Source organism: Fusarium falciforme, chromosome 1, assembly GCF_026873545.1.
Source record: "Fusarium falciforme chromosome 1, complete sequence".
In the NCBI taxonomy this organism is placed as follows: Eukaryota; Fungi; Ascomycota; class Sordariomycetes; order Hypocreales; family Nectriaceae; genus Fusarium; species Fusarium falciforme.
The window spans coordinates 398530-425690 of NC_070544.1; the positions used below are offsets into that span (position 1 = coordinate 398530).

At 44.2% G+C, this 27161-nt stretch overlaps 8 protein-coding genes across 8 annotated transcripts; 5 read left to right on the forward strand and 3 right to left on the reverse strand.

The window, feature by feature from the left end:
• Positions 1-5012: 5012 nt before the first annotated feature.
• On the reverse strand, positions 5013-6041 carry NCS54_00003800 (Hypothetical protein; the record flags this gene model as incomplete). The annotated part of the gene is made up of 3 exons (XM_053145703.1): positions 5013-5597; positions 5673-5784; positions 5863-6041. The coding sequence occupies 3 exons, from the start codon at positions 6039-6041 to the stop codon at positions 5013-5015; spliced, it is 876 nt and encodes a 291-aa protein (XP_053001678.1).
• A 604-nt stretch (positions 6042-6645) lies between these two features.
• Positions 6646-7357, forward strand: NCS54_00003900 (MFS domain-containing protein; the record flags this gene model as incomplete). Its single annotated transcript, XM_053145704.1, has 2 exons — positions 6646-6855; positions 6917-7357. The coding sequence occupies 2 exons, from the start codon at positions 6646-6648 to the stop codon at positions 7355-7357; spliced, it is 651 nt and encodes a 216-aa protein (XP_053001679.1).
• A 153-nt stretch (positions 7358-7510) lies between these two features.
• Positions 7511-8127, forward strand: NCS54_00004000 (MFS domain-containing protein; the record flags this gene model as incomplete). Its single annotated transcript, XM_053145705.1, has 2 exons — positions 7511-8026; positions 8086-8127. 2 exons carry the CDS (start codon positions 7511-7513, stop codon positions 8125-8127), a joined length of 558 nt encoding a protein of 185 aa, XP_053001680.1.
• A 409-nt stretch (positions 8128-8536) lies between these two features.
• On the reverse strand, positions 8537-9154 carry NCS54_00004100 (Zn(2)-C6 fungal-type domain-containing protein; the record flags this gene model as incomplete). The annotated part of the gene is made up of 2 exons (XM_053145706.1): positions 8537-8845; positions 8900-9154. The coding sequence occupies 2 exons, from the start codon at positions 9152-9154 to the stop codon at positions 8537-8539; spliced, it is 564 nt and encodes a 187-aa protein (XP_053001681.1).
• Positions 9155-12319: 3165 nt separating this feature from the next.
• On the forward strand, positions 12320-13550 carry NCS54_00004200 (Amidohydro-rel domain-containing protein; the record flags this gene model as incomplete). Its single annotated transcript, XM_053145707.1, has 3 exons — positions 12320-12366; positions 12418-13113; positions 13187-13550. 3 exons carry the CDS (start codon positions 12320-12322, stop codon positions 13548-13550), a joined length of 1107 nt encoding a protein of 368 aa, XP_053001682.1.
• Positions 13551-13959: 409 nt separating this feature from the next.
• On the reverse strand, positions 13960-15067 carry NCS54_00004300 (Amidohydro-rel domain-containing protein; the record flags this gene model as incomplete). Its single annotated transcript, XM_053145708.1, has 2 exons — positions 13960-14801; positions 14860-15067. The coding sequence occupies 2 exons, from the start codon at positions 15065-15067 to the stop codon at positions 13960-13962; spliced, it is 1050 nt and encodes a 349-aa protein (XP_053001683.1).
• A 3671-nt stretch (positions 15068-18738) lies between these two features.
• Positions 18739-20443, forward strand: NCS54_00004400 (Hypothetical protein; the record flags this gene model as incomplete). The annotated part of the gene is made up of 5 exons (XM_053145709.1): positions 18739-19014; positions 19038-19443; positions 19577-19683; positions 19733-19988; positions 20055-20443. 5 exons carry the CDS (start codon positions 18739-18741, stop codon positions 20441-20443), a joined length of 1434 nt encoding a protein of 477 aa, XP_053001684.1.
• A 3926-nt stretch (positions 20444-24369) lies between these two features.
• Positions 24370-27138, forward strand: NCS54_00004500 (Beta-galactosidase; the record flags this gene model as incomplete). The annotated part of the gene is made up of 6 exons (XM_053145710.1): positions 24370-24623; positions 24677-24687; positions 24745-24860; positions 24915-25049; positions 25099-25771; positions 25829-27138. The coding sequence occupies 6 exons, from the start codon at positions 24370-24372 to the stop codon at positions 27136-27138; spliced, it is 2499 nt and encodes an 832-aa protein (XP_053001685.1).
• Positions 27139-27161: the final 23 nt, after the last annotated feature.

Consider the following 27161-nt stretch of genomic DNA (forward strand, 5'->3'; position numbering starts at 1 on the left):
CTAAATATCTCGATAAGTAGCTATAATGCTTTTTAGTTCTAGGTAGATTATTTTTACTTTAATATGCAGTTAGATATAATAGCGAAGTATAAAAAGGGGAAGATTAATTAATAACTAGAGAAATTTAAAATAGGTCTACTTATGCGGCCTTAAGGATAAGACTAATAGAGGGGAGATATTATATTATAGCTAAAATAAGGCATAAATCACATAGTATGTATATACTACGCTGCCCTATAAATCCCTGCTTATTATAGTATAATTAATACTAAGATATTATAATTAATATTAATCCTAAATAATTAATATTAACTTAACTATAAGACTATTAACCCTATAAAGTATTATAAGTATACAAAATATACTTATTATATTCTCCTATATAGTAGCTACCTTAGTTATTAATATAACTTAGTTATACTTAATACCTTTAGGTATATTACTAGACGTAATAACCCCTTTATTTAAGTATAGCGTAATTAATCTCTTTGCTAATATAAACCTAGTATAACTAGTTTATCCCTTAGGAATATATATAATTATTATATAAACTATTTTTAATAACTATTATTACTATATTATATACTATAGGAATATAAATAAGATAACCTAGGCTATATAATAGCACTATAATAACTATAAACTCCTATATAGGGTATAAAGAAGTATATTATATTATAAAAAATATTATAAAATAGCTAAGTAAATAGCTAAAATATAAACCTACTTTTTAAAAAAAGAATATAAGAAATAAATTATTACTTAATTTTATAATAACAACTATAAAAACCTAGAGGAATTAGTAATATATATTAATAAGTTCTTTAAGGGTAATTTCTTAAAAAGATATAAAGAGTAAATAAAAAACTATATTATTTATTAATATATTTAGAAATAATAAAAAAACTTAAGAATAATATATAGTAAAATAGGGTAGTTTACTCTTAAGATAAATCTTAAAATATAATAAATAACTCTTAGATAGTAAAAAAATAAATAAATAATAAGTCCTAAAAGAGCTATGCTATAACCTTATATATAAAATATATAGCTATTAGCTATATAGATACTAAGGAATTAATAAAACCCTAAAATAAATTAAAATAATATTTACCTTTCTTAATATAAAGAAAAGTATTTCTATAATTACTTAGTAATATAATCTATATGCGAAAACTAAGGCTTAATACTATAAACCTTATAAAAAACTATAGCTACTCTTAGTTATAGTATAACTATAAGACTTAAGTACTATAGACTTTATTACTAAATTACCCTTATTAAAAGACCTAGCTATTTAAAATATCTATAATAGTATTCTTATTATTATAAATAGATTTATAAAATATTCTTATTTTATACCCTATAAAGAATTAGTAATAACTAAAGAATATATTTACCTTTTCTATTTTTATATTACTAAAATATATAATATATTACTTAAAATTATTATAAATTAAGGACTATTATTTACTTTAAAATTCTAATAAAGCCTTATAGGATATTTAGGAATTAACTATAAAGTCTCTATTATATACTATAAGGAGATAAATAAATAAACTAAATATATAAATTAAATACTAAAATAATACCTTTAATATTATATTAATTATAAATAAACTAATTAGGTTAAGAAGCTACTAGCTATATAGCTAGCCTATAATATAGCTATAAATAAAAGTATAAAAATTATATTAGCTTATATTAATTTTAGATTTACCCTAGATATATATTAATAAATATAAAATATTAGTATTAATCTTAAAGTAACCCTTATTAATAATTAGCTAAAAAACCTATATTAAGAAATAAAAATAAAAGTTAAATTTATTTAAAATAAGATAATATATTATATTAATAAGAAAAGAAATAAGAGATTAATCTTTTTAGAGAGAGATATAATATACTTAATAAGTAAGATAAATAAATAAGATAATTAAAAATCCTAGCCCTTAAGATAAAAATTATAATAAAAATACTACTAATTATTTAATTAATTAAAACTATTTATTATATTCTTCTCTAGATATTTTAATTACTACTTAATAAATCCTTATATTATACTTAGGCTTATTATAGATATTATAGCGCTAAATACCTAGTTATATTAACCTTCCTTAATTACTATTCCTTAATAATTTTACTATTACTTATGCATTTATATCTATTTAATTAATTACTTATCTTTCTTCTTTTATTATTATTACTCCTTTTTTCTATAATTTTATCCTTTTTGCCCTCTAGCGCTAGCTTAATATCTTATTTATTACTTAAAAGTCTTTAACCTTAGCCCTTAATAATATAATCTTATATATATTTCCCTTTATTACTTTTATAAGAGACTTTATAGCCTCTATAATTAACTCTAAGGAATTATTATAATATCTTTTAATTTATTTTTTAAAGTATTTAGACTAAGATCTAGCCTTAAGTATAGTCTTTAAGGTCTTTAAGACCTAAGGGGTAGATAATTTAACCCCCTCCTTAATAGGTATTAGAGTCTATAGCTATATATTAAGCTTTAAGATTATAGCTTCTAGGTTAAAGGGAATAAGGCTAGCTCCTTTAAAAGCCCCCTTAATATTTCTTTTTATTATAATAGCCTTATATATTATATATAAGGTTAGAAAGAACTTAGTTTTTAAAATATAAGTTATAGAGTATCTAATTAGATATTTTATTTCTTAATTATAGGCTTTCTTTAAAAGTATAAAATACTTAATATTAAGGAGCTAGAGTAAATAAAAAGAATAAGGTAATATATAAAGCTAAATAATTTTATTTTCCTTATAATATCTCTTAAAATTAATTAATTAATAACTTTTATAGCTATTAAGGATTAAGAGATAATAAAAACTAATTAATTTATTAATTATATATTAATTAAAGTATTTAAGCTATTAGAGATTAATTTTATTATTAATCTAGCTATTTTAAGTTATTATAATAACTTAATTACCTAAGAGGTTACTTTCTTAGTATTAATTAGCGAGGTAATATTAGCTTATATTAATAATAAATAATTAGATTACCTAGCCTTTTATATTAATTACCTAAATAATTATAATTTATTCTTAGTTTCTAGGTTATATTAATTTTAGCTTTAAATGCCTTTCTAAGCCTATAATAATTATTCTACTTATAATTATACTTATAAGAATGCTAGTCTTATTAAAATTATAGATATTATTTAATTAAATACTATACTTTGTAATTATATTTATTATAAGCTAAAATTCATTATAGATAATAATTAAATCTTTATACTTAGCTCTCTAGTAATTATATTTTTAAAAAAAATATATCTTAAGGTCTAGATATTACCTAATAAAGTTTAAGGCCTAATATATACTAACTAATAATATATTATAATTAATAAGTAATTAATTAGCTATTTCTTTTATATTATAAAGTTAGGGGGGAAATCCTTATAAATCTAAGTTAAGAATAAAATAAAGAAGGATCTTTTCTTTTAGATTAGATAGCTTATATAATTTAGGGATAGTATTAGCTCGGGCTTAAATGCCTTAATTGCGGTTAAAGAGAATATTATAGTTAACTTTATAGATTTTTGCGGCTCGCTAGAGACTTAAGTTTAGGGTATTTTAATAGGCCTAAAGGGCAAGAAGAATTCTAGCTTCTTTATTTCCTTTTAATATATTAGGTAATTAAGAATTCATTAATTAAATAATAATAATATAAGTTAAGGGGTTTTTAATTATCGTACTTATCTAATTATCTTACTTATTAAGTATATTAATCTACTTTATAATAAAAAATATAAATATAAAATAATAAAATAAAAAACTTAACTATAAGTATAATAGACCTTATAAAATTAAATAAGAAATCTTAAAATATAACTATAAATTAATTTTATTACCTAAGGTTAAGCTTTATTTAATCTTTTATATTTTATTACTTAAATTAATAGAAAATATTATCTAAGTTAAAATTAATAATAAATTAAAAATAAAAATTAATAAACTAAAGGAATATATTATAAAAAGTATCCATAATATAAATAAAATTAATAATAAAATAATATACTTTATTAAATAGAAAAACTATCTAGACTTAGAAAACATATAAGAATTACTAAAGCACCTTATTAATATATAATATATTTTAAAGGACTTTTATTAATAATATTAAAAAAAGAAATAAAAATAGTATTTTAATTAATAATATTTATAGCACTTATAAGCTATATAGCTACTATAGCCTCTAATTCTACCCTCTTAGCCTTATCTACTTTATTTAATAAGTTTAGACTCTAATATATTATCTCTATACCTTACTTATAGATCTACTTCTTTTAATAATATAAGCGCATTAAATAAGAAAGCTACTTATTTACCTATTATTATAAGGTAATTAATTCCTCCGTAGCTCTCTCTTTTTTAAGCTTAAAATAATACTTCTTAGCTATAAGATAAGATATTACTAAATAGGTTAATAAAAAGAAAATATTAAACTAAATTATACTTATTAATAGAAATTAATACTCCTGAGCTATTATAAGCGCGACCTTAATAGATATACTCTAAATAACGGTGTGTGGGTTTGGCCGGATTTTCTGTTTGATTATCTCTAAGTTCTTGAAAAGGTAGACCCATTGAACTATTGATTCATTGAGTTTCAACTAGAAGCCTCTGTCTTTTGTCAGTCTGCTATTGTAAAACTATGATGCGTCAGATATTCACTGGAGAGAACCATGTTGACGGCCCCATGTTGCTACGCGATCTGAGAGACTAAGAAGTAGGGCCAGCCCGACTTTATTGACCTGCATCATGCAGGGTAATTTCTGGCCCCTAACGAACCGAATTGTGGCATGTATGATTGATAGGCAGTAAGATCATCCTAGTTGTGGTGAGAAGAGAAGGCAATGAAGCACTATCAATTGTTTCGAACTCCTTCCTTCTCCTTCAACAATAAAGCCTCAGCCCTTCAACCGCTCAAGTATAAGCTTAACCTCTGCCAATAGGCTGTTAACTAGTCTCCGGTTCTTTTTATAACTTAACTTGAGGCTTCACTACTGGATCCACGCCGAGCCAAAGCAGGTCAGGTCTGCTATAGTGGCCAACCACATCTAAGAGGGCCTTTGAATGCAGGATGTCGTCAATGTCCAAATCAGCATAGATAATGCCTTTCTTGTCCGCTGGGATATTGGTTGACAACTTCTGACCGTCAGGACTGAAAACGGCCGAACCTCCTTCGGGCGAGTTCATCATCAAGTCATTGTGTGTGCTCATTTGGTCGATGCCGGACTCGCTGAAGACGGCCGTCGTGTGAAGCACAAACGACTGCCACTCGATGGCACAGGTGCGAGCGATGGCCTCAGTTCCCTCGCGTGACATGGACCACAGCGACTTGCCGTCGTGGTCGAATGCGGGTAGCCAGGCGGCGATATGTATTTGCTCGCGCTGCGAGTAGGTGTGGTATTTAAGAAGCGGCTGGACGTGCTTCCAGCAGGATAGGGCGCCGATCCGACCAAGAGGCGTATCTACGACACTGTCAAGACATTCGGCGGTAGCGTCGCCAAAAATGGTCCTCTCCATGTGGGTAGCCTTGGTCTTGCTCCGAAGCGTCAAGATCTATCCGTCAGCCCCAGTGATCGCCTGCGAAATGTAGAGCGAGCCGTGACGACTCTCCGAGAAGCCCAGAATGACAATAATCTTGTTTGCCGCCGCACACGCCCTGATGCGTTCCATTTCGACCAACTCGACAACGAGAGAGTTGCGGATATATCGAGCAGCCAACTCTGGGTCCACCGGACGGTCCCTGTCACCACAACTGAGCGTTAGACTGCGGTAACTTTCTCTCTTTCGTACAGACTTGATGATGAATTGATCTACCTACCAGATCCAAGCCGGATATCCCGAGAGCCAACACTCAGGGAAGCTGATGATTTCGGCGCCCGTTGATGCAGCCTCGGTGATCAGATCGCATATCTTCTGGACAGTACAAACAAGATCGAGCCAGACCGGCTCTGCCTGTGTGACGGCGACGCGAACATGCTTCTGCGTGAATTGTATCATGATGGGCGGCGGCTCTCAAGTGGGTGATAATCAGGAGTGTGGCGCCAGACGAACGAGGGGGAATGTCGAGCCTTTATGAGAAACTGCAGGCTATATGCTTTTTGCAGCCTAAGCAGGTAAGCGTCCATGATGTGCCTTATTTGTCCCTGTTTGCAATGTGTCAAGTCAAAGATTATAGATCGATAAGTTAACTCTGGGCATCTTATCGGTACCCTGCCCACAAATCCATGCCTATCTTCTCTGTAATCCCAACTTAATCACGGCGGGAACTCCACTCCCGGCGCTATCGAAAGATTGCGGGCTTTTATCGCTCAGTAACGGCTCTGATTGGAGCGTCTGCCCATCACGGCGGCTAGATCAGTGCCGCTATCGCGTATCTCTCTGGTCACCCTCCACAAGCGTCGACATCCCCGTACTTAGTTATCTACTGCCTAGACAGGACCTTTGGTATGGGGTAGTACATATTGAATTGATTGATAAAGTAAGCACTATATAGCGGACGGATCATCATACCGAGATTCTGGACCAAACAATATCCTATCCTGTTCTTTGCACCTCCGTCAGTCCTGGTCTATTGTCCCTTTCTGTTACAGGAATCAAAACGATGACATTCGACATTCGCGAGATTACGGCGGACCAGCCCTCACCCCCTGGTACAGCGCCCCTCAAAAATGTGTCTGCCGACACGCAAGATGCTGAGGTAGTACTCGTGCCGAAGCCGTCTGCTTCGCCAGCTGATCCCCTGAACATGTCACGGATCCGCAAAGAGCTGTACTTTGCCGCTCTCATCTATGGGGCCTGCGTTACTGGTGTCGTCGGTCCTGGTCCCGGGCTTATCCATCGTCGCCGCCGCCTTTCAAATCCACCTGACCCAGGTGATGCTTCTCAATGGATCTCTGATCATGGCTCTGGGGGTTAGCGCCTACGTCTGCGGCCCTCTAACCACTCTCTGGGGTCGACGGCTCGTTTTCCTATTTACGACGCACATTATGGTTTTTGGTTGCGTCTTGGCTGGCAGTGCCAAGTCCTACAACAGCCTCATGGGTGCCCGTATTTTCCAGGCACTCGGTATGGGCACCTTCTTCTCCGTCGCCGGCACAACATCCATCAACGACCTCTTCTTCATTCACCAACGCGGTAGTCGTGCTGGCTTCTGGAACTTCGCCGTTATCATTTCGGTCAACGCAGCCCCAGTCATCAGTGGCTACGTCATCACCGGCCTCTCCTGGCAGTGGAGCTTCCGTCTGCTAGCCATCTCCTTCGCCCTCGTCTTTGTCTTGAGCTTCTTCCATGGCCGAGACACTCTTCGACCGTGACTCGGTCGTTGCTGGTGTTGGGTCTTCCATCTCCGTCTCGGAGCACCTTAGAGAAAAGAGTTCGGATAGTGCGGTGCCTGGGACGCCAGACTCCGTCAAAGATGCCAGTTCCGTTTGCCTCCCTAGCAAGCCCTGGGCCTGCAGAATGTATAGATGCAGCCCATCACCCAGCTCATCCCCATTCTTCTCCGCCCCCTGGGTCTCGCCCGGCACCCGGCTATCATCTGGGCGTGCGTAATGTGGTCTGTCACCTACGGTTGGGTCATCATCCAGGGTGCCGTGGCCGACCAGATCTTTAGGCCCCCCTCAAATAATCTGTCCACAACATCTGTAGGTCTCCTCATCGGCATTGCCCCTCCGGTTGGATCTGCTATCGGGACCATTCTGGGTGGTTGGATGTGCGATTGGGTGGCGCAGCTTATGGCCAAACGAAATGGCGGTGTCTATGAGCCTGAGTTCCGACTGGTAGTGTTCGTACCTACCCTGATCACCATTATTATTGGCTCATTCGGCCTGGGCATGGTCATTGCAGGTTCCTTATCTATCTGGGCCTGTGCCGTCTTCCTGGGGATCCTGAACTTTGGAGTTGGTGTAGGCTGTACTGGCATTGTTGCGTACTCAAACGATGTTTGCCAGCATAGAGCTGCGGATGCCTTTGGCGTTACCATGGTGATTACTTTCTCCTCAAACTGTTTTTGCATACGCGCAACTAACCAAGTATTTTTTAGCTTGTCAAGAGCGCCTTGCTTTTGGTCTCACTTTTATGTTGAACGAGTACTATGCCAACCAGGGTGCCAAGGTTTTATTTTTCACATGGGGTGCACTTACCTCTGGCATTGTTCTGATAACAATTCCGCTGTATATTTTTGGAAAACAAATCCGGGCTTCTGTCAACATATGAGATAGAATCCCTATGATGTATGTAGCGATCGAATTCGACATGGTAGGTAGTCAGCGTCCAGGGTAATAAAATCCAATTATCTTGCTAGACCCTGCAGTTCACATCTGGTCGTGTTACGTGTGATTGCACAGGTTTAAAAACGCATGAGTTTCCTTTGTTTTAAAATTTTCGTTTTATTACTATTACCCAACGCCTGCAAATGGATGAGAACCCTCACCGGTGAAAGAAGTGTGGTCGCTGTAGGCAGATTGCCCGGCTACTTCCCCACTAACTACGCTTTAGTCTCTGATATATTGTAAAGCCCAGAGGTCCATTTGGCTATAGTCGATGAAATCCACATGACCAATCCTCTGCCAAGCCGAGGCGGCCTCCATGGCATCCAACTTCTCGGCCATTAGCGGTTCCGCCGCTGGACCTGCGTCTTTTTCGGGGCTTCTGTATGTGTACGTGGTTTCTGTCGGGTCATCTTCAGCAGTCGTCGCAGGAGGTTCTGGGCCTGGTTGTGGTGCGAGAGGGAAGCTTTGGTGCATGGGCAGCGCGATGGAGACGCGCCAGCGCTGGGCCAGCTGACGCAGAATGAGGATGCCCTGCCTCGCCTTCAATCATCTGCACCCAATGGCCTCGAGGGCGCTGGCACAAACACGGAACCGACTCATTGATCGGTTCCGCAGGCTTGATTGCTTGGCAGTAGCCATCAACAAAAGCGTGACTGCCGCTGACAGCACGTTGTGGACAACAAAGGGCGGCACCTTTTCGTACGAGTCCAACTTCTCGTACCTACGCAGAAGGCGAACCATGGCGCTCGCCGCGATGGACATGGTCCGCAGTGACAACTGATGGGCTGCGCTGTCGACTGGCTCCTTGACGTATGGCCTGTGAATCAAGAGTTGAGACATGTTGTACGACATGTGCAGGAAGATAACCGGGGGGGAACTAGTGTCCTTCTGAAATTGGATGCGAGGGTCCAATTGACGGTAAAATGACAACTGCTCTCGTGCCTCGAGAAGCAGATTGAAGCGTTCAGGCTCGTCAAGTTTGTTGATTCCAAAGGCATAACTGTGGGCGAGATTTAGCTGGTCGCCGTAAACAGGACAAGAAAACAGATTTCCGGCATGACCTACATTCAATCCATGTACTGGTCGTGTATGAACCATAGCCTGCAGTGATGATCAAAGTCTATCTCATCTTGCGAGGGATCTGGAGTCGCAGTGGCGAACGTCGATGCTTGAACTCGTTTCCACGGTATGATGCAGTTTCGGCCCATCATTGATGTAGCAATTATTTACCGTTGTCAGCTCGACTCCAACGGGTGGCGTGACATGAATTGCATATGTCTCACCTGTCTAAACGCAGCGTACTCCAGAGCGTTCGTATCCGCAGAGGCTGCGAACTCGGAGCTCTCACCCCAGCTGTCTCGCGCTTGCCGCTTTTGTCCAGGTTTTTTAGTGAGCTGACCGTAAGCCCAAGATGTAGCGCCAAGCTAGCGGCCATTGCTTCAGGAAGATTGTTAGGGATTGTGGCAGCTCCAGGCGGGATTGAGGACACTTACAGCTATACATCCAGGCCATGTTCTCGTTACCCCGCCCTAATTCTCGCCAACAGAGAATTGACAAGGGCTGCACAGTCTCTACACTTGGTCTCTCACGACAAATCTGTAGGATCGCAGACTCTGCGTAGTGTGCCATTTTGTCACCAAGGGCTTTGCTGTCCGAGTCATCCGAGAAGAGTGCGCCGGCTGCCAGAATCGTGTAAGGGAGAATATCCACGGTGTTGAAGTGTGGATTGGCTTCGAGGCTTCCGAGTCTGCTCAGGTCAACGAATTGGTAAACAGGATTCACAAACGTAATAAAGAGAGAAACAAGGTGCCTAGCGACCCGAGATGTGTTGGGATCCAGCCTCAATGTTACCAGCTCCTGTATGTGATCATCGCCGGCGTCTGTATTTCGCTTCACTTCTCAAATGTGTTCTTTATTATAGTTGAAGCCCGGCCCTCGATGGGTTAACTGAGCCAGAAGATCGCTTCACTTCTCCTTAAGGAGGATTTCATTGTCTACCTGGGATGAGGCATTCTCGGTATCATGTGTTTCCTCCAAAATATCGCAAATATGTTTCGGTATCGTCGAATCAGTGACGAGGTTTCCTAGTCGGCGTACTTCCGCCTTTAGAGCTTCTGCCTGGCCCTCCAGGGTTGCAATGTAGTCTGGGTCAAGGTTTCTCCTGGTTGTGACCCTTAATCAGTTAAAGTTCTGGGGGTCTCTGGGTGTTTAACCGCTGGGAGATGCGGAGACGGAAGGGATGTGGGGGGTCATCATGCAGCATACTTCTTTGGCTTATGCACGACATACTTGCAGTCTGTGTCTTTCACCAAACACCATGAATACTTGGGCATTGCTTCATCGCACTACGTGTGACAGCTCAGTTCACAGGTCTCGCGGGTATGGATGAAAGGATGCGGAGTTATCACCTTCCGCTTATGCTTGCGACAGACCTCGCAGGCCATTGCGACTCTTGCTCGTGTGTTATCGGTGTCCATTGTAGGTTCGCCGAGGGTCCAGATGTAAGAGCCCCTAGGTAACTCTTCAGGGCTATGCTGTGAACCGAGTTGCTCTCGATGCGCGAGTAAGTGCGAATAACTTATTCACAATGGGGAAGATTATGCGTCGCTGCTCGCATAAGCCAGATGTGATGACAAATTTCGCCGTGAGAGTTAAGAATGCTCGTCCTCGCAGTTAGTAGCGACTGGGAGACGTTGACTAGCGGCGGGTAATTGGTAACCGCCGTGATAGCGCGATGTAGGGATGGCTAGATTTGTTCGGTCCCGGGGAACAACGGGCTCACGTGCCCCGGCCCTTGAGGCGGGCCATCACAAAGGAATTCTTTGTCTTCCGCCACGGCCACCCTTGTACCTAATCTTGGCAAGTTTTAGTCAAAGTTAAACCATTTTGCCTACCTAGCTTTCCGTGACCTAAGATATTGTAATTATATTAATTTTAACTAAGCAGACCTGATAAGAAATATAAACTTCTTAGGGCTTACTTTAATTAAAGTATTTTTTATAAGTAATAAGAATTTATTACTTTAGTTAAATCTTATAACCTGTTAATATGTTTAAAGTGATTTGTTGCCGTGGTATGGAATAGTTCTGTCGAATATCCCCATAAAAGGGCATTAATGGCGTATTATTCTTTTGCCCATGATCTATTAGATTCTGCGAGTGGCTTGCGCTGGCACCCATTTCGGAATCGTTCCGAGGGCTCTGGATACCGTCCCGCCAGAGCACGACTGAAGCAAGGCACAGTGCGTGCTCACTTATCAGCCGATAGGATCGGGTCTTGGTCATCGGGTTCGATCCGACGAGGACACCTTGTTACAGAGACACAAAGTCACACGTCTATCTCCACAGAGACCGCAAAAGTCCCTTGGTTACGGGTGTCGGCACAAGATTGCTCTGCCCATCAACCCCTAATGCCCTGCTCGGTTCGATGACACGCTGTCTCGGAATTTTGTAGCCAACTAAGCAAGCTTAGTTGGATCGCCCTGGGGCTTGCCCCATCATGAGCCAACGGGTAGTTCAAAGGTTATAGAGAATATGAATAATAGCGTTTCAGGAGATTCCCTCCTTGGCTGAACTTTTCTTTTTTTTTTTTTCCCGCCCTGTCACCCGTCTCACACTCCATCCTAGACACGGTCGCGGGAGAAATCCGTTAGTTCGTTTGGAGGACTCCAACAAGTCCCAAATGTGGACTATCCCCACCTGTATTGTCGATGAAGAACCAATCAAGATGCAACTATATGCCTGCTATGTACCTCCAATCTGGCATCCGACATAGCCGAGGAAGCGGGGTTGTGATCGGTGGCTGAGATCGAGAAAGCTTGTTACAATGCTGAGAGATACATAAATAGCTTACTTGTCCGTCCCATATACTTGAGTCTCCTTCATTTACTTTTTCTTTGGCATTATTTACCCACCCTTTTTTACTACAAGCTTTAAGCATTAAACCCTCATCTGCTTGCCTCTTCACCAACCTTTTACCCCCAGCAATACAATGCTCAGCTGGACAATGTCTTATTTAGGTCGAAAATTTCAGAGTTCGCGAATTGACACTCAGTATGTGACATATTCCCCGTACCATATCACGAAATTCCTAACCTGATACAGCATTCATGTCATTCCCCCAAGCTACCTCAAAGCACTCAATGAAAACGGTGGCGATCCCTCCGGATGGCCTACCCCATCATGGACTCGTGAAGAGTGTATACGATTCAGTGATACAGTCGGATCTTCATTCTCTGTTCTGTCAATTACTGCTCCAGGCCCAGCATTACTGGGTCCCACGCCAGCAGGCCGCGAATTAACTCGTTCTGTCAACGACGAAGTCTGGGAAATTTGTCAATCGTCGGAAGGCCGCTTTGGCTTTTTTGCCAGTCTTCCTGATTTCAACGACATCGAAGGAACATTGGCAGAGATTGACGACATTTTTATGGCTAAAAAAAGGGCTAACGGTGTTATTGTCATGTCATCCTATGGTGATAAACTTGTTGGTGACGATGCGTTCAAATCGATATGGAAGCGTCTCAATGATCACAAAGCCTTGATATTTGTTCATCCAGGTCACGTTCGAATCATACCTGAGAGCATTGCTGGGTTCCTACCTCAGCCAGTCATCGACTATCCCCAAGCAACAACCAGGGCAGCTCTGTCAATTGTCCTCTCGGGAATTTTTACAGAATGTCAGAACATCAACGTTATCCTTAGTCATGGTGGCGGCACCCTACCTTATCTTGGTGCACGTGCTGTAGGCTCTCTTCTCCATCCAGCCATCAAATCTAAAGCAGCAGTGAGTATGCTGCAGGCGTAAGTAAACCGCATTCGGCCTAGATAGTTGTTTTCAATCAGGACAGATGCTGACTTGAGCGCAATCCAACAGAAACCAAGCTCTATCGCGTTTCCATTATGATCTAGCTCTTGCTACAAGCACACCACAACTGAAAGCCCTGGAGGCCTTTGCTGATCCTCAGCGTGTCTTATGGGGGAGTGACTTTCCATACGCGCCAAAGATGGGTATCTATGCCGGTCTATTGGCATACGCGAAGTATACCAAATGGGAAAGCAACTGCAAAATCAACGCTAGCCAGTTACATGAGAATGCCCGTGGCCTGTTGGAGAAGCATCGACAAGAAAATTCATTCTTGCCGAGTCAAGGAGTTGAAGAAAACCCCACACACGAGTTTGGGATAGATGAGAGTGAGGATGCGAAAAAGGCACTTGAGGAATTATCTAAGTACTCGTGAAAGATAGAGCAAGCATGTCAACTCTTGGAAAACCGCGAGACAACAGTGTAATGCATAGTATATTGTTATTTTAACTACCGGATACCACATTTTACAACAACTGCGACAACTGTTTATCCTGAATCACCAGAGCGGGGATGCTTGGACACAGTAGAGACATTACATCACATCTGCAGGTAGTGGTGATGCTGATGAGGCTCATTGTCATCAGGACCTTCTACAAGCACTTAGTGAACCAGAATCTACGAAGTGAACGCATAGGGTTAAAGGCATGGAGTTTAAATGCCTGCATGACCTCTCATTGATGAGTTTCTATTAATACATAGTAGATATACAAGAAAGAAATCATTCGTGTTTCCGGACACAAATTCCCAAGGACCACTGCCAATCAAGTAAAGGCAACGATACCTCAACCATACTGTCTGAACTGAGAGTGCTTGTTAAGAAGTTTGATCGAGTTCTGTCGCAACACTTGAGGTGCCACTTGAGAACCTCGTGAGTGTGTCTTGACATATTTATTGTATTCAAACAGTACGGCATCAATGCCATACTGAGGGGCATAAGGAAAGTCAGATCCAAACAGGATCTTATCAGAAGCAGCAAAGTCAAGCAAGCCATCTAGCTGGGCAGCACTCGTACTAAGAGCAACATCGTAATAGAAACGGGCAAAGTCCTTTTTGGCTTGTACAAGATTGACGTTGGCGACCTTTGCAATGGAGGGGATGGCCAATGCATTAATGGCGCGACTACCAACGTAGGGTACTGCGCCGCCGGCATGAGAGAGAATGATATCGATGTCAGGACAAGCTTGAAGTCTGCCTGTCATGACTAAATCAGTTGCTGCGCGGGTGGTAGCGAGAGGGTAGTCAATGACAGGCTGGGGAATGGCAGGGCCGATCAAGTGAGGCTCAACATCCAGGACTGAAGGGTGCAGAAAGATGAGAGCCTTGTACTTTTGAAATCTAGCCCAGATGGGAGCAAAGTCGGGATGACCGAGGAGCTTTCCACCATAGCTCGTGAAAACAGTGACTCCGTTGCATAGTCTCTGCTCTTGATAGAGGTAGTCAATCTCGGTCAAGGTGCCATTGAGGTCTTGAAAATCAGGAAGAACACCGAAGAAACCGAGTTTGGCCCTATGCTTGCTCTTGGAAACGTAGTTACCGAGGTCTTTGTTGAGGGTACGAGCGAGGGTTCTAGCCGCACCACCAGTTCCAGCGATCGAGACACCAGGGGAAGACACGGAGAGGATTCCTACAATTTCCAGTTAGTTACCAAGCAAATGGGGAATGTTTTAGTGAGCTCAACTTACCCAGAGCAGTGTCGATTGACTTCATCGACTTAATGGCTGCATCAAGACTCCATTCTGGAGTGGGATATCCCGACGGATCACCGCCGGCTGCCGCAAGAGCGTCCAGGTATGCGGGTGGAAGAGCATGAAAGTGGGTATCAATTCTTTGGGAATAGACGACCCACCCGAAGGTTAGAAGAGAAAATAAAATAGAACGAAAAGAGTACATGTTGAAAGAGTGACTGGTGTTGATTTTAAGGAAAGACTGTGGGTCGGATGACACTAAACAGTTTGTTAGATCAACTCTTACAGGTGTCCGGTAGAGCCATTATTTATACTTTACTACTCAAATAAACGGCATGATATCCCTTGTCATAAACAGGGGAGGTTATTCAACCAAACAACAGCTTTCTGCAAGGAACACAGCTATCCAATCACGCTGCAACAATCCATGCCGGGGCCTCCTTCACCTACCGACGGTACCCCAGACCTAGGCAAGGATCTGAATTGCTAATAGTAGAGAGGAAATTAGAACGATGCAATTCAGTCGGGACCGTCCCGGTTTGCATGGGTCTACAGAGTGGGCTATCGACGGAATCAAACCGACAACATCGGTATGCTTCCGGACCATTCAAGGATAACGTGGCGACCCACCCTTACGTGCAACCCCTTACACGCACGAAAAGGAGGGATCACGTGCGACTTTAAAGTCGCATTTCTCTATTAAGAGAGTATAAATTAACCAGCTAAGCCTAACTCGAGTTTTTAGATTGTGTGGAGTAGACGCGAATTAAAACCCTATATAAATAAAACCACGCTATTAATAATAAAGGGTTAGTATGAATTAGACCTTGTTTAGAAATGATAGCTAATATTAATATTATATGAAAGCAAATAATTATATAAGTAATTAACTAGGTCTTGAAAGTAATTTTAGTTAATTTATAATTAGAGTATTATATTAAAATTTAATAATATATATATTTAAGATAACCCAAACCTTTCTACCTTTATAACTAAAACCTTCTTCCTCTTATAGCTTAAGTTACCCTTATGACTTAATAACTTAAAAACTTTAATCCCTTCCTCTTAGTTTTTCTATTTTATTAATAGTTTTCTAGTTATTACTACTATCTTAGCTACTTAATTACCTCTAATAGGCTATTAACTTAGCCTATATTTGCCTTTATGGCCTTAATAAAGGGATAATTTTAGTTGAGTTTATGGGATGGGAGCTAGACTCGGGGCATAGTGAAGAACTTATTTTTAGACAAGGCTCGGGGTTTGACGTCCATGATTTGTTCAAACCGGACTTTTTGAGCTACATGTTTTACCAGCAGCAGTGAAACACTGGCATCCTAGATTCATCCACAGCATATCCATCCCTGCTCAACTTCTGGATTATGTTGCTTCCAAACCATAGATAACGTGTGATATTCCTCCCGTGTCGTAACAGTCACTTACTAGGCCTGATATTCCGAATATTTAACAAGGGCTCGTGTGTTAGCCCCGTTGTGACCAATATTCCTGGTCAGGATCGCGAACCTGGACTGTCGACTGCTTGGCAATTCGGCAAGGCGGACTTGGATCGCCAAGAGCCGCATCTGCGGGGGCACCTTTCCTCAGACCTAGTAACTATCACAGGCCGATGAACTGGCCAGCTACTTCTGGATACCGGCCATCCGAAGACCAAGATCTGGACTTCCGAGTTCGGAGCTCTGGGCGTGGAATTAGAAGAGACCCGCTCCAGACAAAAACAGGCTCGCGTGCTCGGTGATAATCTATGCTTATTTAGGGTAGAACAGGTGCCGACGAGTCCCCGCAATTTGAAGCGCCGGCTTAAGCTAGAGCATCATCTTCCTTGCGTAGATTTTTACCAACAAGATTCCAATATCAACTAACACAGATCCATTATGGCCACAAGAGATACCAATTCCTATGAAGCATATCTGTGCAGGGCAAAGTAAAGTCAGTGCTGATCACAGGGTAAGTGGCACAACCCGCTCTTCTTCATGGCCATGGAGCGCTAATATCACACGAACGCAGGTGCTCACCAGGGGGAGTCAGCCATGCCCTCTGCTTAGAATTTCACAGAAAAGATACAGGATAGACCACATATTATTGCAAGAATGTGCAAAGTAACACCATTCAGATCTTCACGCCATTGCGACAGCCCGCGATCCAGCAGTACTCGCTGGTCTTGGCGCCCTAGGCATGACTGTTCTTCAACTCGACGTGACAGACTCGAAAAGTATTACAGCCTGCCACAGCAAGGTTGAGAGAGCGACTAGGGGAAACCTTGGTATCCTTGTTAATAATGCGTAAGAGTTAGACCAAGCCTTTCAGGATCCCCTTCATATCGACGGCTTTCCAATTCAGTGGTCGCACATACACACCCATCCAGCCACAGACCTTTCCATCGAGGAGGTGCGCCAGACTTTTAAAACAAACGTTTTCAGTGTCATGGCCATGTGTCAGACATTTGCAGGCCAGCTAATTTCATCTAAGGGCCTCATCATCAACATAGCGTCCCTATCTGCTGCCACCCCATGCGTCTTTGGCAGCGCTTATTGCGCCAGCAAAGGTGCAGTGGTTTCATACTCGCGCTGCCTGCGGCTGGAGTTCAAGGCTTTTGGAGTTCGCGTCATGGTCTGCATGACAGGAATTATGCGCAGCAATATTGCACAAAACAGCCCCAGAGAACTCCCCCAGGGCTCCATCTACTTGCGAATTAAAGACGTATTTGAACGGCGAATATTATACAACCAGAGGAGTGCCACCATGAACACGGACATGTTTGCGAGAGCTTTGGTAGGTAAGGCGCTGGCAGGGGAGACAAGCCTCCTCTTCCGTAGCTGGTTTGGCCAGCCTAACTGGTGGTGGTTTGGTGGGAAGCTAACCTTTGTGTAAATCATTATTTTCATTAGTGAATGGTTTGGAGATTTTGTAGCTTGGAGGATATTTGAGCTAGACAAGCTGACTCGGGCACTGAAGGCAGAGGCCAGGGATAAGAACAAACGCCTGGACTGAGAATGCCTCGCCACAGGAGAGAGACCTTATCACTCTTTTCAGTAGAATTTGCTTATTCCCCACTTGTTCAATGATTTATTTGACCGGGTCTCATTTATTCCAAAGACTAAGCCCTCTTAACTGGATGAGTCTTATGTGTTAAATGCAAAAGGGAAGCATCTTAGAAATGCCCATACCAAGCAAGACAGTAAGTAACCTTATAAGACAGGTAGACAAGTATCTCTCACCTGCTAGCTGCAGTAATATGTCTTGCATAACTAGCGTCGCCTTATCAGGCACTCGGTAGTAGTTAAAATAAAGATCTTAGTGGTAAAAGGCGATGTTTAAGGGTAGGGAGTTTCTAGGGGGTGGGACTTGTTATGGTGCTTAGTCAGGCTGCAAGAATGCCACGCAGAATAGCAATCCTATTCACCCTCTTTATAGCTCCCCTCTAGCAATGGGACATATGAGGGGTCTCGGGACCTTGGCCATTGATAGACCAAATCCGTTATTATGGCGCCAGATGGTTAACGGCTGGGTCACTCCCTTGCATCGCATAGGAACCGGAAGTCGCTCAGTGGCTAACAGCAGCTAAAGTCCGAGACTCTGAGACCGGAGATCGGAGATCGGAGGTCGGACCTCAGCGTTAGCCCATTGGTGCGACCTTAGAGCTTTGTCTCATTTTCAAAGTGTAGTCACAGATCACAAATCATCCCGGAAGGGCGGAAGAGATCTTCAGGCGGAACTCGCTACTAGGCACACATCATTGGAGACGGGACGGGTCGACAGTCGGGGTGGGCTAGTCATTTGGACAGAACCAGGCCAGAGAGAGTCTAGATAAAAGGATCCCGCATTATCAGGACCATTTTTTTTTGATCCAATATTCACGAAATGGACTTTGCCGAAGCTCATCTTATCCGAGACTATCTTGAAGATGAGGTCCGAGTTCAAAGGCTCGACAAGCATATACGTCTATCTCGCCGTGTCGAGAAGGCTGAATGGTCAAGCTCGGAGCAACTTTGGACCGTTTACGCCCGCTCCAAAAACGGCGGAGACGATGCAAAGCCGTACAAGGCGCATTTTGTCATATCTTATGCGGGATACTATGATTACGAAACGCCCCTGCAAGCCGATATCCCTGGCTTAGACACGTTCAAGGGCGACCTGGTGCATCCCAGTTCTAGGACAAGGGCGCCGACTACTCTGGCAAGAGGCTCATTGTCATTGGCTCTGGGGCCACCGCAGTAACGCTGCTGCCCAACCTAGCAAAGAAGGCAGGACATGTCACCATGTTGCAGCGAAGCCCGGGTTACGTCGTGACAGTCCCATCCAGGGACCGGCTGAGTCTCTTCTTGCTGCGTTGGCTTCCAACCTGGCTGGCCGTGTCTTTGCACTGGTATCGCCACAACCTCATGGAAACATTTCACTTGTGGTTGATGAAGACATTTCCCAGTTGGGGCAAGAAGAAAATTATGGAGGCGATGCAGAAGCTGCTTCCAGAAGATATCGACGTCAACGAGCATTTCAATCCAAGCTACGCACCATACGAGCAACGTCTCTGCTTGTGTCCAGACGGCAACTACTTCAAGGCGCTCAGTCAGCCCCACTGAAACATCGTCACGGAGCACATATAGAGGGTGACTGAAAGTGGCATTCTCCTGAAGTCGGGGGAGGTTCCTTGAGGCTGACATGATTATCACGGCAACCGGCCTGAACATACTGTTTCTAGGTGGCATCCCAACGTATGTCGATGGCGAACGGATCGACGACAGCTTTAGCAGCCGATACCTGTGGAACGAAATCTTGCTGGAGGGAGTACCGAACCTGAGTATTACGGTTATATATACTGGCCTTGAAGATTTACAGCCAACTCGGCCTGGACAAGGCAGTCAAATACGTCGACTACAACATTGCTACCAGAGATGAGCAGCATATTCTACTCAGAGCCTACCGGTCTGTTGGAAGCTCGGATGGCAAGCCCTCACCGGCATTGGTGCATTTCCACGGCGGTGGTATGCTCATCGGCTCCCTGGATGAAGAGGTTGCCCTGGTCTCACTCCTGGCAAACGCGCTGGGAACCACCGTTCTCCATGAGTGCTATCGCCATACACCCCAGTACAAGCAACTAACTCAGCACGAGGGTTCCTGGGACGGGCTAGAATGGATCTTGGCGCACGCTGAACAACTACATATTGATCCCGCATAAGTCTCCGTGGGCGGTGTCGCCGCAGGTGCCACTCTGGTGGCTTCGATCACGCTTGCAGAGACACGCATGGCCATGGAAGAGAAATGGACTCGGCGCATCAGGGGACAGGTACTTGTGGTTCCATGGCTGGTGACGAGCAACGAGTATCCGTTTGAGCTGGTCATAAGCCGTGAGGAATCGTCCAGAGTGCAGAACTCCCACAATGCCACACTTCCAGAGCAAAGGCTCGCGCTATTCACCAAGTTATACGATGTACATGACCCAAGAGATTCATTGCACAACTTTCTCTTCGCCGATCCCAACCTGTCTCCAATCTTCCCAAGACTCCTATCATCGTCCATGGTGGAGATATCCTCAGAGACGAAGGACTTTTGTATGCTCAGAAACTAGAGGAACTAGGGTGCGTTTTTCTCTTCAGTCATTCGAAATATCTTGTGGTATCGACCTTGTTGACAATCTTGCAGCGTGCCAACAAATGTGCACATTTTCAAGGGGCTACCCCATGCATTTCGGATATTTGCTGGCCTCCCTCAAAACAAGAGGTGGGATGAACTATTTGCCGAAAGTGTGCTCTGGACACTGGGGAAAAGCGACTCGGGTACTTCTCCTGGTCAATGGGTTGTTGAGTAAGCCCTTCATTCATGATCGGCTATTTATTAAGGTATCAAGTAGAGGTTGGTATTGTCGTCTTCGAACTTGGACGAGGAATCTACATGTCAAGTCACTTGAGGTATGTCTAGATACACTATGCGAGTGAAAGTTGGGTGCCAACACGGTCCTACACGCTCGCACGCTGACTTTTACACCTTGCCATCTCAAGTAACAACCCTGACACTTATCGATCCAATGAGGCCAGGGCCTCCTTGACGGTGGCTCGACTGTAGTGGAGTAGATCAAGGCCATCGAGGAGAAATCTGAATTATTCCTGCTAGGCTCGAAACTTGACTATCAGTGGTTTGACAGCGCAGGAACGCACAAGTATTGGGGGCAGTGGGGGGTGCTGGAACTTAAGTCAAAGTAATTGGGCGGCTGGATTGTTCTTTAATGTTAACCACGACTGAGGCCCTGGCATATAAACAAAACTTGGATAGCAATGATCGCAGTTGTTGTATTCACAAGTCCCTGCTGCAATCTCCCAGAGTGTTCCAGAGACAAGTACATGAACCAGGCGAAAGCGGCACGGTAAATCTTGAGACTGAATGAGCGCCCTATGAAGATATGATTGTAGCTGCAACATTCAACGTCGAAGTATACGTCATCAATTATGCTCTCAATTACCATGCCAAGCGACGCAATTGGGTTTCTGTTGCATAGCCATAGTGCCTAGACACAAACAGATCTCGCCATGCCAAACTCGTATCAGAACAACTTAGAGATTGCTTGAAGCAGTGTGCTGGCCAAAACTATTGTAATCGACTCATTTGAATAGTCCATATTTCTACCGCGTGGAGGCGTCTAGTTATTGGAATCAGGACTGAGGCGAGATGGACATGACGTCTATTCTCTCCGAGGTTGAAAGAAAGAGCAACATACTGTACGTGAAGTCACCATGACCCTTCAAAGGCCATGTATAGTCTTTGAAGCTTTCTCCAGAAACCGTGCCTTCTGCTACAACAAATCCATCGAGGGTCCCATTTCTAATAATGATGTGCGCATCACTGCCTTTGGTACGCGCTCGAATGCCAACGTTAGGTTGGCTCTTGATGCTCCTTTGAAAGACGTTACCGCTATACGTGACGATGGTTTTCGCTCCGAGGCTCCCATAGTAGCCTTTAGCATGGGCAACCTTCTTTGCCGATCCCTCAGCGACATGGAGGTAGGCACCTCCTTCTGTCGGCTTTGGGCCATAAACGATGTCAGCCACAGCATCATCACCCCAGAAAGCATTCTCGTAGGCTATCAAGTATTAGAAAAGACTCCTTCCTGATCACGCCTGACTTACCTGGCCCGGAATATTCCAGGAAACGTTTCACCGAGTTTAGCTGAGCGGGCGAAAGACCCCCATGAATGGAGTAGTAGTAGTAAGGAGGTGCGAGAAAGGTGTCTGGCTTGTCTCGTCCTGTAAGCCTTCCGCGATACAGAGGAGAAATCTCGAGATAATTTCTGCCATTCTCGACATTGTATAGAGGTTGGTAGGGGACATTCTTCCCCACGTTGTAGTTGATCCAATAGAGCATGGCGCGCTTCAACGGCATATTGTTCCCCCACTCGTAGAGGTTCGCGTACCGATCACCGACCTGGCCTTGGATATTGAGTGTTTCGGCCATGAGCGACATGCCGGTCACAAAAAGCGCCGCATGCGCCTGGTCCCGCCCGCTCTCCGTGAGCTGGTCCGTCTTATTGTTTACAAAGCGGTTCAAAGCCCAGTCATCGTTCGGATGTTGAGAGCGGCCGTAAGTGGCACGTTCAATGACGCGATCGTAGACCTCAGCGTCTTCAGAAAAGACAGCCAGGCCGAGGAGGCCTAGATTCGAAAGGATTCCCTGGTTTCCAAACATGGTATCCTGGTCCAAGCCCAGGGAAAAATTGTCGAATTGTCTCCAGTCAGAACTGATGCGTTTATACATGGCAACGTAATCGCGAGTGTCTTTATCAGACCAGCCGGAGCCTGAAGCGGCACGGAGCATCTCTGCGGCTGCTGACATGTGATGCATTCCAGTTCCGCCATAAATGTAGTCGCGAAGAACGTTCAGCTCTTTTGCCCATGCCCGAATGATGGAGATACTTCGGTCAAGCCATATATCCTTGCCGGTGGCAAACCACGCAACCGCCGCATAGTACGCCGAGCGTCCATCATCGTGGATGAAGTGGTGAGTTTGGTTGGCTGGCTCTCTGGCGATCCAGTCAAAGGGACCGCGCATCTGATAGTCTGACTGGAAGACGGCAAGATCATCCACAGACTGCCAAGCTGATACCCAGGGCTCCTTTTCCAGCGACTTCAGTCGCTGGATTCGTTCCAGGTCAGAGCATGAGTGCAGCACGCCAGGGTGTGTGAATCCAGCTTTGCTAATCGTTTCTGAACAGGTGGGCAAAGCCAGGGCACCTGAGAATGCAAGGAGAGCAAGAAAGAGCATCTTGCAGGTTTAAGAACTAAGCAGAGTATAATGAATAGCTTAAGTTGTCAAAGCTACCAAGTTGAAACGGCGGGTTGATAGATGTCCGGGTGTACACAGGTTTCGGTCCGCGGGCCGTCCCTTCTCCCACCCTCCAACTACGGAGGGGGACTCGGGATGACATATTAAATGGTGATGGTAGATTAAACGGCCCGAGACCTGCGTTGATGGCCGATGCGGAGAAGACCCCGGGCCGTCAACGAAAGATCTACACGACCCTTCTGCTTGTGGGGTGTGATGTTACACTCGACCAAGCGGGAATTCTCTCCTCTCGGGCCAAGTCTCGGACGACAGCCAGCCCACGAATAGCGGAACTTGGCGTTTGCGACGGCCTTCACAACTCTTGACTTCTCTTCTAGCAATTTATTAAAGCCCCCTTTCCCAGAACTGATTTCATACACTGCAAATTGGCTTAATCGGGGTCCGTTCAAAGTCACCCTGGCCTCGGAGTGAAGACGATCATGGCCCTATCGGTTCTTTGGCTAGCAGCCTTGATTGGGTTGGCAGTAGGCCTCGATTTGCGAGGGTACACCTTCACTCATCACCCAGATCTCACACAGAGAGCCGCAGTACAGAAGATTGTAAGTCCGCCCTTTTTCTGCGCTCTACGGTCGGTTTGCTATATCGAAAAGGGAAGGGGTATAAAAGTTCGACATTGGCTGATGATACCTACCCACAAGGTCTCATGGGATGAAAGGTCTCTTTTCATCAATGGAGAGCGAGTCGTTCTATTCAGCGGCGAAATCCACCCATTTAGGTGAGGCAGTCCGCTGAGTTCCCCCACTAAGTTCTATCTTGACTCACAGGCTAGGTTGCCTGTTCCATCCCTGTGGCTGGATTTGTTCCAAAAGCTCAAAGCAGCGGGTTTCAATTGCGTTTCCTTTTACACGGATTGGGCCCTTCTTGAGGCAAAACGGGGACATTACATAGCGGACGGTATCTTTGACCTAAACCCTTTCTTCGACGCAGCGAAGCAGACTGGAATCTACCTCATCGCCCGCCCCGGTCCATACATCAATGCTGAGGTGTCTGGAGGAGGTTTTCCTGGCTGGATGCAACGCGTCGAAAGCCCTTTCCGCGCTAATAATCCAAAATATCTTGAAGCGACAGACAAGTACGAGCTTTTATCCTTTCTTGTTCCCTTTATTCCCTTCGCCTCGGCACCTTTTCTGACATGAATTCCAATCCAGTTATATGAGAAACATGGTCAAGACAATGGCTCAAGCACAAATCACCAATGGAGGCCCCATTATCCTCTTTCAACCTGAGAACGAGTACAGTCTGGTGCGGAACAACCAACTCTTTCCAGACGGAACTTACATGCAATACGTCATCAACCAAGCTCACGAAAACGGTATCATAGTGCCAATGATTAGTAATGATGCCCATCCAAGCGGCCATAATGCTCCAGGGACTGGTCCTGGCGAGGTGGACATTTATGGTTACGATGCATACCCGTAAGTCATGCTCCCTCACTCTTGGCCAGTGGCTTACTAGGACCGCAGTCTAGGTTTCAACTGCGTAAGAGAGCCTCAGCTGGTTCTAACGCATGAACGGCATGAACTTTGCTCGCAATAGAAGCTGACATTGCCCATCAGGCGCGACCGGAGGATTGGCCCAGTGGTAAATTACCGACCAACTGGGCAGATCTTCATCTCCAGCAAAGCCCAAATACACCATTTTCTATCCTCGAGGTAAGTCAAGCCCTGTTTTTATGTACTTGAGAAATATGGACTGATTTCTTCTAGTTCCAGGGTGGCTCCTACGATATTTGGGGCGGGAATGGATACGAAAAGTGTGCAGAACTTCTCAACCAGGAGTTCACGAGAGTTTTCAACAAGAACAACATCGCTTTCGGAATCAACATTCTCAATATGTATATGGTGAGTGGCTCCGCCAACCAGGGTAGCTTGTGACACTCATTCTCTATAGGCCTTCGGTGGCACCAACTGGGGCAACTTGGGTTATCCGAGGGGCTACACTTCTTATGATTACGGTGCAACTATCGCTGAAGACCGTACAATCACTCGCAAAAAGTACGGCGAGGCCAAGCTTTTGGGGTACTTCTTCTCCTCTGTTCCGGCCTACAAGGAAGCTGTGCCGCGAAGAGCAACAACAGCACTCACGACCACTGCCGACCTGACCGTGACGCCGCTCTCTGCCAATGAGACTGGATTCTGGGTGCTGCGTCATACCGACTACTCGCAGCGAAAGAAGACAGAGTATGAAATCACTCTTCCCACAAGGGCGGGTAACATAACGATTCCGCAGCTGGTTGGGAAGTTGACCTTGAATGGGCGGGATTCCAAGATTCTCACCACTGACTTGCAGCTGAGCGGTAACACTCATCTTCGATACTCAAGTGCCGAGATCCTTGCTATCACGGAAACGGATGGCCGGCAAGTCCTCGTTTTGTATGGCCGAGCTGACGAGCGTCACGAGTGCGCCATTGACATCCCGCGCAACGCAAAAATCTATGAGCATCGTGAAGGTGCTGAGTCATCCATCAAAACCAAGCGGCAAGGTGATTCTCTTGTCATCGCTTGGGATGCAGCAAAAGACCGTTCAATTGTTGACGTTGGAAGCACACGGCTGGTTCTGCTTGGTAAGTCAAAGAGCTACGATGCAGTCTGTTTATGGCCCATTGACACTGTCGTCTTAGGGAAGGATTCGGCCTACGACTACTGGGTCGTTGACTTGCAAAACTCTGGCCCGAAACAAAAGATCATTATCAAGGGGCCATATTTGGTTCGGAGTGTACGCGTGCAGGGTAACAGACTCGACATCTTGGCAGACTTCAACCAGACGACCACTGTCGAATTATTTACCGTACCCGCTCAGGTCAAGAATCTATTCATCAACAACAACAAGATCAAGCCCTCGGAACCCATGAAGGGCGTTTGGTCAGCGAATGTCTCGTTCAAAACGCCGCGTATTAGTCTTCCCGACTTTTCCACCAGCAGCTGGAAATTCATTGACAGCCTACCAGAGGTGAAACCCGAGTACGACGACGCTAGGTGGCCCAAGGCGGATTTACGAGGCTCACACAATGACTATCGCGCTCTCTCAACGCCAAATTCTCTGTATTCCGGGGATTACGGCTTTCATGCGGGCCTTCTGATTTATCGGGGACATTTTGTTTCCTCGGGCAATGAAACAGGATTGGAAATCTGGAATCAGGGAGGGTGGGCTTTTTCCAGCTCCGTGTGGCTGAATGGCACTTACTTGGGGTCGTCCAAGGTCAATGCTACAAGGCCTGACGCAAACACGACGTACGAACTCCCTGGGTTGGATCAAGGCCGCAGATACACCCTCACTATTCTTCAAGACAACCAAGGATATGAGCTTAACCCCTGGGTCGGGGACGACGAAATGAAGCATCCACGAGGGATTTTGAACTACACCCTTCAGCAACGGGAACAAGAAGCAATAAGCTGGAGAATCACGGGGAATCTTGGCGGAGAAGTCTACCAGGATCGTGTCCGTGGGCCATTGAACGAGGGTGGGAGCTTCGTTGAGAGAAATGGTTTTCACCAGCCCAGACCACCGACTAAGGAGCGTTCATGGAGTGAGCGGAATCCAATTACAAAGGGTCTTTCCGGACCCGGCCTTGGGTATTTCACTACATCCTTCGATCTCAAACTTCCCCGAGGGTGGGATGTGCCACTCTTCTTTTCATTCGCCAACGAGACAGTACCTACGCCAGCCTATCGTGCGCAGTTGTTTGTCAACGGGTACAACTTTGGCCATTACATCAACGAAGTGGGCCCCCAGAAGTCTTTTCATGTACCTGAAGGTGTTTTGAATCATCAGGGCGAGAACTGGTTGGGAATTCTAATCTGGTGCCAGGAGCCAGACGGTGTGAAATTGGATGGTCTCACGTTGGAATACAAAATGCCAGTTCGTTCTGCGATGGAGAGGGTCAAGCCCATTTCTCAGCCACGATGGAGAAAGAGAAAGAATGCCTATTAGTTTTAGAAGTTGTATAACGCAAA